The sequence below is a fragment of the Siniperca chuatsi genome, linkage group LG21, assembly GCF_020085105.1.
Source record: "Siniperca chuatsi isolate FFG_IHB_CAS linkage group LG21, ASM2008510v1, whole genome shotgun sequence".
Lineage (NCBI taxonomy): Eukaryota > Metazoa > Chordata > Actinopteri > Centrarchiformes > Sinipercidae > Siniperca > Siniperca chuatsi.
This window is the reverse complement of record NC_058062.1, coordinates 20,980,898-20,991,336: the sequence shown is the minus strand read 5'-3', so window position 1 is coordinate 20,991,336 and position 10,439 is coordinate 20,980,898. Positions and strand designations below refer to the sequence as shown.

The window sequence follows — 10,439 nt, the reverse complement described above, 5'->3', positions numbered from 1 at the left end:
ATTAGCTCACAGTATTCTCGATAATGTAGGACCATCTGATAGTGAGTCACTCAAACACATCATTTCTGCCTTCCACCTTTGAATTATTATATCTTAAGTATCATTCAAAACCATTTTGCTCTAAAATACAACTGAGGATGGTTGTTTTCATTAGGGCTGCAACTATTTTCATTAACAAAATAATTATTTTCTTGATTAATTGACTCATAGTTTTCAGAAAAGTGAAAAATGGCCTTTGCAATTTCATAAAGCCCAAGGTCACTTCCTCATATTGCTTATTTTGTTAGACCAACAGTCCAAAACCCAAAAATATTCAGTTTACTATCACATAAGACAGAGAAAAGCATTCAATTCAATTCAATTTTATTTATATAGCGCCAATTCATAACAGAAGTTATCTCATTGCACTTTTCCTATAGAGCAGGTCTAGACCGTACTCTTTATAAAAGCATAAAATCCTCAGTTAAGAGGCTGAAACTAGGGATTGTTTTGTTTGACTTAAATGATTAATCAATTATCAAAAGTGCTGAATAGTTTCCTGTCGATAGTCTAATTGAGTAATTGACTAATCGTTCCAGCTCAAGTCTACATGTAGTTAAACTAATAGCTGAGCTATTTTGCTGAATTATGTGGTTGTACAGCTACATATAAACATGTGTTGTGATTTAGGGATTGGAAATCCCCTCCAGACATATTTTACATACAAATATACTCTGCTTTGAATGATAATTTGTGTCTATATTTGTCCACAACAAAAGCTCAATTTCCTTTTATAAAAATTCTTAAAATGACATATATTCCTTCTCTCCTACATAATTGATAAATCCAGAATTTAAGAATATGCTAAATTCTTTATTTCCAAGTTAAAATGCTGGACACATGACTTCTACTTCACTGAAAAGTCTATTCTCAGTGCACTGGAGGCTTCAGGTTTCCACATCACAGTTTTTTAAGTTGCATATTGGACCATTATTGACTTCCATGTTAGTTGGGATCAGCACATACATCATTCACACAGTGAAGGTCAAACATTCAAGTGGCGTAAAGACAGCAAAATACATTTTTGACTGGAGAGGGACTTTAATTTACCATCATTTATTCTCAAGGTTTCAAATGTCTTTATTCAGCCTTCGTTTTATTCACATTTAATAAACATCTTAGTGTTTTTCTTTCCTCACACAAAATGAATTAAACTATATAACGCTGATTGCAAAGCCATATATATATATATATATATATATATATATATATAACTAATTTAAACTGAATTGTAAACTACCTTCTCCAGACTCCCAATCGATTGGGAGCTTGCAAGACTGAGCAATGCGCGTTCCCTACACCGGAAGTTACAGTCAAGTCGTTAGTGTTCATGAGCACGGCGGTAGTGAACCGGCAAAGACGATACCGGGGGAAGAAGAGGAGCCGGTGGACGGCGAAAGAACACACAATCCGTGGAATGAAATATATTGATATTTGTTTCTCTGAGTTCTGCTATCACTTACTAAACGGTAATTACTCTTACTTTGTCGAATTAGCGGCGTTGTGTGAATCGTTTTGATATGTCTTATTAGCATTAGCTAGCTTGCTCACGAAATTAGCCGAGAATCGCTAACCAGTGTTGACGCCGTCTGTTCATGTTAGCCAGGTGCCCAGACAGCTTGGTTAGCCAGCTAACATGTAGCATTTCTGCAGTTAACCTAAATACGTCTCTTAATTTCATTAGCTCAATAAATATGTGTAGTTGTTCAGCATCAGTTGGCAGACACTAGCGTTAAGCTTCAGGGCAAATTCCCAAACAAAATGGTTGGCTAAGTTATCAAAGAATCAGTTGTTCGCTGACGTCGTTAGCAGTGATGTAAGCTAACGTGCTAATGGTTAGCTCAATATTTAGCTACGCCCATAGGCCTCACATTCCTTGACGAATAACGTCCGTTTTCTTTGGTGCATTTTTCATCTGTATTCAGTGTAAATAAAGGAATAATATAATGTGAGTTTTCTACTGCTCTGTTTAAATTATCGTTTAGTTAGGAAACAGAGGAAACTCAGGTCCAAGTTATCAAGCAACAAACGTTAACTAAACATGTTTTTCCAGTTGCGTGCATGTTGTTGCGTTGTTACGTTTTTATTCAGGATTGTTGTTGAATTGCTTCACTGTATTTTTTTTTTTTAATCCACAGTCCCTTATTCTGAACATCCTTATAGCAAGAGCCTGACGTACGAGTGTCGAAGAGCCCTGTCTATTTCCGAGGAAGGGAGTCTGTTGTGACTGTCCACTCCATTGCCTGGGGAAGGAAGCCTGTTATTTTAGTGTCCCCGGTGTGTGCGAAGAGGAGTGTGTGACCGTAGTGTGTGAGCAGCTCTCCCTATGTGTGTCACAATGGGGGACATCAGTGACCTGGACCGACAGATAGAGCAGCTCAGACGCTGTGAGCTCATTAAAGAAAATGAAGTCAAAGCACTGTGTGCCAAAGCCAGGTAATGGATGAACTTCGTCTGTTTTGATCATACTGTTTTGATCTAGTGATCATACCAGATACACCCACTGATCTGGGTAGCAAAAAGCATACACAAAGCAAATTAAAGCAAGTAATTCAAATACCTAAGCATGTTCAAATAACATAGTTTATAACAACATTATTACATACTAACCTTCATAGTAGACTGACTTTGGAAGGTCACTGCAAATTATTTTCCACATTTTCTTATTTCACAAATTGAAAGCAAAATGGTTATTCCAAAAGATTTAATACTTTATTTTTGTTTGTTTTCCAAGAACTTTTTCAACACCACCTTCAACTGATTTAACTTTTTCATCTCAAAACTTGCTTAGAATAAGTGTGTAGTATGGCATTGGGAAACAGCTCTGTACTTTTTTTTTTTGTAGGCTAGATAGTTCGCTGTAACAACTGTTAAACTGTAGTTTGCTTTTTAACGCATGAAAACAGTTACAAGCGGGAATTTGACAAAAGTTGGAATGTTTCAGCAGTGTTATTTCAAAATATCTGCCTATACATAATATTATGAGACAAGCTGTGATGTAGGCTGCATTTTTTTTAAATAGAGGCATGTCTTAACTAACCTTGATTTGTTTTACTAACTTTTATGTACTTTAGTTGTGTACTCTGGGATATTGCAGTATTTATGAAATATTAGATTGGAACTACGTATTGGTAGACAGTCATAATCAGGTAACGTGTTGGGCCATAAACCTTTATGGCACAATGATATATCCCTACTGCTTTCGTGGTTTATATACATTTGAATCAACATTCTGTCTGCTGTTCTTTAGGTTGCTTTAAAAGGCTCCACCAGGATATTTTAAATACTTTCTCCTTAGTGCTGGGGCGATTCATCGACGTAATCGATTATGGAAATACGTCGATTTGCATAACGTACATCAGCGCGTCGCTATGAAGTGTGGCTGCGCCCGGGAGATGCATGGATTCCCAGAACAAACTACAGCTAAAAAAACCTCTTCATCTAAAGCAGTTTACTTGGTATATCAATGATCACCAAAGTATATTCGGTGACCCATTTTAGCATTGCGATCGATTAAGTAGTGGACAATCTTTTTACATTTGATTGTTTTTAGAGAAAATGATTGAATAAAATATAGAAATACAAGTTTTTGATATTTATTTTGGGTAAATTAACTGTTATATTTGAGTAATAAAAAAATCTTTAGAATAATTGATAAATTAGATGTTAGATTAATTGATGAATCAAAAAAATAATTGTTAGATTAAGCGATTATCGTTAGGTGCAGCCCTATTTCTCATGATTGGTTGATGGCAGCGTTTAAGTGATACTTCAACCCAAATCTATCATATCATGCAGTCATGCCCCTTGGCTCGAACCATGGCTGTAAAACGGTTGTGGTTTTCCAGGTTGATTTTTGTGCCTGTATCAGTGCATTAAAATTGAGCAGAATTGTTTTGGCTATAAAAAGTAAATACAATAAAGTTTAAGATCCACAGAAACTTGTAAAATCACTCAGACATTGCTCTGGTTTAAAAACTGAAATCAGCTACATATAACGGTTGTAATGTCAGGCGTTAGCTCTGTGTTTGTCCTCTCTCTGTTGTATGGTGGGTTGAAATGGAAGAGAGAGATACCAGAAATGAAAATGTGGATGTCCTCAGCTTGGTGGCATACAAATGCCTCTGTGTTTAACGCTGTCCACTAGGGGGCGTTGCTCTGTAACTGAAAGTGATTATCAGCTAGATTTTCTTTATGACCAGCTGCTAGTCTTTTGAATGCATCAACAGAAAATCTAGCAGGGTTAAGTAGAACATTAAATCATAATTTAATATACCTGTATGTATTTTTTAGAGAGATTCTAGTTGAAGAAAGCAATGTCCAGAGAGTGGACTCTCCTGTCACAGTAAGTAACATTTTCTAATGGCTCTTGTTTGCTCAGAATTTGACTAGAAGTTAATTAAATGTGGTAATAATGTTTCTCGTGTTTTTTCTCATAGGTGTGTGGTGATATACACGGTCAGTTCTATGACTTGAAAGAGCTGTTTAGAGTAAGTTTGTATTTCTTGTTAAACTTGTTTGTCAGTGTGTTGTATTATTAATAGTACAGTATTAGTATTATTTGTTGTTGGTTGGTGGGTTGCACACATTCTGAACATTATCGAAGGTGCAATATGCTGAATTTAAAATGTTTAACACACAATTTATGAAGGATAATCCTGTGTGTCTAGTTCCTGTTTTCCTAGTATTTTCTATTATGATAATTGTGTTTAAAATATCGACCCTTCACTGCAGTGGGTAACACCAATTTTTTATGTAGACACACTAACTGCAGTTGGACATATGTTTTACAGCAGCAGTTTATTTTAATAACCCATTAGATACATTGTTCACCCTGTTTGCTTGATGCTGGATTTCTGCTGCATCCAAATCATATTAAACAAAGTGGAAAATGGGTCTTTTTCAGTTTGGAAGTTTTTCTAATGAGTTTTGCCATTAGGGTGCCCACATCTGACTTGACAATTTGAAATAAGGTGTAGATGAGTCTTGTGGGATTGTAGATCTCGCAGGACATGCCGTAGTTGTTCAATGGAGTCTGTTGTTTGGCTTGTTAGTCTGTATTAGGGAGCCTGGCAAATGGATGCTAGGTCAAGCTTGATACAGGTTCAGTCCCACTGAGAATGGTGGTAGCATTATTTGAAATGTTGATGTACTGATTTATTTACATAAAATTCACAGTATACCATTGTTAAAGTACTTAATTTTAATCTTTCCACATGACAGGTTGGTGGTGATGTCCCAGAGACAAATTATCTCTTCATGGGCGACTTTGTGGACAGAGGCTTCTACAGTGTGGAGACTTTCCTTCTTCTGCTAGCTCTAAAGGTACGCATGAATTTTTTTTGAGAGGTAGAAGTGTTGCGATTTTGGAAAAGAATCACATCCCTTTACCTGTACTACATGTTTTTAAATTAAATAGTCACAGTTGGTTTTGCCACATAACAGGAGAAGTGTGTGTCTGTGTGTTGCCTGTAAATTCTATATTCTCTTTTCATGAGCATATTTTTTTATCTCTTGAGGCTTTTAGGATATGTACAAGGCTTATGAAACCCTATTTTCCTCACATCCTTGTTTCTGCTGTGCTCTTCAGGTGCGTTATCCAGACAGGATAACCTTGATCCGGGGAAACCATGAGTCCCGGCAAATCACCCAGGTCTATGGCTTCTACGACGAGTGCCTCCGCAAGTACGGCTCAGTCACTGTCTGGAGATACTGCACTGAGATATTCGACTACTTGTCCCTCTCTGCTATCATTGATGGCAAGGTGAGATACATTGTCCAGTAGGGCTGGGACGATTCATCGACGTACTCAGCGATTTGCATATTTTGCATCGACAAGTCACAATGAAGTATAGCTTTCACAGCGGGTGAAAAAATCCAAAACGGGAGATGTGTTTTTGGGTGACTTGATAGAACATAGTGCTGACGAAGAAAGTCAACAGTGCAGAGACATATAGGGAGAGAGAAACAGAAAGAGGTAGGGGGGCAAGCAGAGACCGGGGGGGCAAGGCGAGCAGATTAAAGTAGTTTGAGTAAACACTAAAATAAGGTGGTGAATAAGTGTAATTACAATGGTAACATAAGAAATTACCTACTAGAAATAGGGTAATATATTCATTTATTCTTTCAAATATTATATTTTGAATAGACAAATATCTTTTTTGTTGCAGAATAATGCCCTGCAGTGCATACTTTGTTTTGTTTTTTTAACATTTGTTTTTTTCTAAAAGAATGATTGAATAAAATATTGAAATATTAATGAGACAAGTTTTTGATATTTATTTTGGGTAAATCAAGTAATAAAAAAAATTATCTTTAGAATAATTGATAAATTAGTCGTTAAATGAATCGACTAATCAAAAAATTGTTGTTAGGTGCAGCCCTCTTGACTTTAAAAATGAATATTCATGCACTAAATTCACTGGGACTCGACTGTTTCCATTGAGGTGTTGCTACTGTAATAGCTGGTTGACTAACTTCTCAGTTTTTGATATTCCATTAATTCAATTCAGTTTGCTTTATTGGCATGAGTGTAACAAAGACTATATTGCCAAAATGTCAATTAATAATGAGATTATTATATAAAATCCTCCATCAGTTGGGTTGATGCATTCCTCTCTTTGTCATTCAGATCTTCTGTGTGCACGGTGGCTTGTCTCCTTCCATCCAGACATTGGACCAGATCCGGACCATTGACAGAAAACAGGAAGTGCCACATGATGGGCCCATGTGTGACCTCTTGTGGTCAGACCCCGAAGGTATACAGGCATCCTGTCAAGCCTTTTAAACTGCATCATTAACCCACATGCTCATGAATGTTCAAGGGAATGGTATTTGGCCTGATAGAGGGGAAACTGGCAGCAGTGGTGGAATTGTAGTTGGATATGTCAGAAGCAGATCTTCACCTGACTGATCTTCTCTCCCTCAGACACCACAGGGTGGGGGGTGAGTCCCAGGGGTGCTGGCTATTTGTTTGGGAGTGACGTGGTGGCCCAGTTCAACGCCGCCAATGACATTCATATGATCTGTCGAGCACACCAGCTGGTCATGGAGGGCTACAAGTGGCACTTCAATGAGACTGTGCTCACTGTGTGGTCAGCACCCAACTACTGCTACAGGTAGGTAGATACATTAAACTCTAATAGTTCCTGTTTGAATGGACATAATGTCAACACCTCCATACAGAAGGACTTTGTATTTAAGTATTTAAGTCTCATTTACAAACACTGCCCCAAAGATGGATCATATTAGGGTCAGTGTCAATTAGCAGCAATCATTAGTGAGTTTTCAGCACATTAAAATATACAGTGTGTTCTCTTCTTGAGAAGAGGTCTAAGGCTGTGTTCAGACTGACATGCTAACTTTACAGAGTTATAAAGTCCTGTCTGAGTATTACAAACCATTTTGCAGTGTTTTGGCATCAGATAAGCCTTTCCAATGCATTAATCTGCTACACACATAACCACAACCTGAAGTATTTCTTTTACGTGCGTGATTGTGTGTGCGCTGGTGACGTACACTCAATATTGTGCCAGAATGGATCCGCGATAAGCACTGAAGCTGCTGCTGATCAGTAGGTTTCACACCTGCTGCAGATATGCCCGATGTACGGTATGAATTTGCTTCAGAAACACCCTATGTACATTGTGGCATAGGTTGTTAGCAGATCAACCAGCCAGTCAAACTGTAGCTGGTTTAGTTTTAGGCAATTGATGCGGTAATCAGTCCTGTTAATTATTACAACTTATTGCATGCAGTCAAGTGTAGTAGCAAGGGAATATTATCACAAAACACTCCTTATTCTTTTGTGCTACTCATAATATATGAACATTTTTACCCTAATGAAATTTTAAGCCATTGTAATAAAGTATAATGGTTCTGACACACCAAACTGATGTCAAAGAACTAGCGACAACAAAAGCCGACTGTTGCGTCGCCTCACTAAACTTAGCCAAAAAGTAAACACTAGAACACACCTCACCAACTACAGCGAATGGCCCACTAGCACATACATTCTGCATGAGTGGTAGTACGCCTCCATACCAGCAGGTGGCGGTCTGCATTCGCTTAAACTGAACAGCCAATCAGAGTGATTTATCCCACCGACGGCTGGCGCTGATTCAACATGCGCAGTCTGCCGGAAAAGCCGCAGATAAAGGCTGATAAGTGCCAACGGTGTGGAAAACACCGCAAAAACTAGGGCTACAGATGCTCACCAACAGCCAGACATTAGCTGACAGACGAGCATCGGCCCGGTGTATCAGGGCCTTAAACCTTTCTCTGAAAATTATAGCCTCACAAAAAACTGCATGAAAAAGAAACCACTTTAATCCACTTAATTCATAGAGTGATGCACGACCATGAAACATTTTGACTTATGGTCAGTTCTATGGGATGTACATGTGAAAGCTAGCTGGTTTCAAATAGGGTAATACTCGATCTTAGGACATAGTGGTATTTTTGAACACAGAAATGGCTGAGATTTAGCATTTTAAAGACACACATGGCTAATTTTAAATCACATTGAGTGAGTGGTCTGAGAAGACCTGGTTTAGAAAACAGCCATGTGTTGCTTTACCCTCTAATAACTTTTCTGTAATATGCAAATATGGGAGTGTCCTAACCAGTTCTTTGTCTCTCTGGACAATCAGATGTGGCAATGTGGCAGCCATCTTGGAGCTGGATGAGCATCTACAGCGGGAGTTCATCATATTTGAGGCAGCACCGCAAGAGACCAGAGGCATCCCCTCCAAGAAGCCAGTAGCCGACTATTTCCTGTGAAGTCTTTGAGCAGACAGCCATGATGTGTCGAAATCTCCGGTACCATTTCACACCAGCCACCCACCATCCTGCTGCTGGACGGTTCTGTCAGTGTGAACTCAGAGCAGTTAGACAGAAAACCTGCCGAACCCTGCGAAGCTCTGTACAGCTTCAGCTTGAAGAGCAGGATTTTTGCCACACTGCCCAAGCCTGACAGAGCAGTCACTGTGAAAGGTGTAGGGGGCGAGGTGGATACTGGGCCCATGACTGTTGTCACTTCTCCTCAGCTATATAAGATGGCCATTTTCTTTCTCCCCTCAGCCTCCTTCCGGTTCTGTCTGTTCTGCTCTTCTCCCACTCTGTAGATACACTCTCCCTCCCTGACTTAACCTCCACCACTCTTGTAGTATTTTTTTCATGACGGACATTGTCAATTAGTTTTAGAAGTATCTGGAGGGAGTTAAATATGTTTTCCTTTTTTTTTTTTTTTTTCCAAAAATATGCAGATGTAGGAAGTTCTATTATTTAAGGAATTCCTTCAATGCATATGTTGTCTTTGTTTTTGATTTTGTATAATTGTTGCTGCCACGATTAAATTCAAAATGACCTATTCATTTTGTGCTCTTATGTTTCTGTTTAACTGTCGTGTGTCACTATTTAACATACCAAGTGCTACTGCTCAGGACCATCACAAATAAATACCAGAAATGTAATGACTGGCCAGCAGGACTATATTCACCATTGTTTTCTCTCTTAATTCCTTTTAATCTACAAATCTCTAGGTCTGTCAATTTTGATATTGTGAGAATAAAGTTTTTGTATCAATGCCGATTTATTTTCAGGTGTGGTTTAATGACCCATGCATACTAACCATGGTTACATATACACTTTGATTGAATAACTGGTTGTCAATGACTAGCTCAGTATCTAGAGTCATGATTAAAGGGTCAGTTCACCCAAAACCTCTGCAGGTAAAACTGCGTAAATGTATATTGCTGTCAAACGCAAAACACATTTTTCAATCCTACGCTGATGTAAATTATCAAACAAGTTGCCTGTTTTGCCAGGAATCCTGTTTGTGTAAACTGTTATACCATTAGTCACACTACAACCCCGACTGAACTTGACTCATGGTTGCTATTGAAAGATTTAAATAAGTGTGATTAATCTGGGATCAGATTCCGAAAGACTAAAGTGATATTTCAATGAACTAATTTTGCCAGTATGTGGCAATCTTACAGGTGAAGATATGGAGAGGAAAGAAATACCATCATGCCCCAGTGGTAAAGGTCAGGGCTCTCTTGCCTGACAAGTTTTAAGGCTAGTTTTTCAAGATCAACCTAAAGCATTTCCTCTCCAATCTCCAAACCAAGTAGATTTATCTGCGGGTGCACAGTACTACAGGACAGCCCTCGAAACGGTCGCAGTTTGGTTAGGTTTAGGAAAAGATCATGGTTTGGGTTAAAGTAAGTACATTAATCCAGAAAGTTATTTTAGGGTTTGTAGTATAATTAAGTGGAGCTCCAAAGTGAACCGGTAGTTCAGGGAAAAAAAAAAAGACAACACCCGGAAACACAAAAGCATCTCCAGTATTTAATCGGCACGGGAGGGCTGCAGGACTGGCAGTTTGAGAGACCAAA

The 10,439-nt window shown here is 38.4% G+C and overlaps 1 protein-coding gene across 2 annotated transcripts; it reads left to right on the top strand.

Moving 5' to 3' along the window:
- Positions 1 to 1,306: 1,306 nt before the first annotated feature.
- On the top strand, positions 1,307 to 9,630 carry LOC122869266 (serine/threonine-protein phosphatase 4 catalytic subunit B). Of its 2 annotated transcripts, none has more exons than XM_044182085.1 (9): positions 1,307 to 1,508; positions 2,203 to 2,475; positions 4,333 to 4,384; positions 4,479 to 4,529; positions 5,263 to 5,364; positions 5,630 to 5,803; positions 6,671 to 6,797; positions 6,968 to 7,157; positions 8,691 to 9,630. In XM_044182085.1, the coding sequence occupies exons 2-9, from the start codon at positions 2,366 to 2,368 to the stop codon at positions 8,818 to 8,820; spliced, it is 936 nt and encodes a 311-aa protein (XP_044038020.1). In that variant the 5' UTR covers positions 1,307 to 1,508; positions 2,203 to 2,365; the 3' UTR covers positions 8,821 to 9,630. The 2 variants fall into 2 exon arrangements, with proteins under 2 accessions (XP_044038020.1, XP_044038019.1); XM_044182084.1 differs by having other exon boundaries at positions 2,178 to 2,475.
- Positions 9,631 to 10,439: the final 809 nt, after the last annotated feature.

Bases quoted from the DNA above. Each gene is read 5' to 3' on its own strand.
- LOC122869266 (XM_044182085.1), top strand. From the start codon at position 2,366: ATGTGTGTCACAATGGGGGACATCAGTGACCTGGACCGACAGATAGAG. The intron at 4,530-5,262 runs GTAAGTTTGTAT...TCCACATGACAG, and splicing joins ACTTGAAAGAGCTGTTTAGA to GTTGGTGGTGATGTCCCAGA. The intron at 5,365-5,629 runs GTACGCATGAAT...TGTGCTCTTCAG, and splicing joins TTCTTCTGCTAGCTCTAAAG to GTGCGTTATCCAGACAGGAT.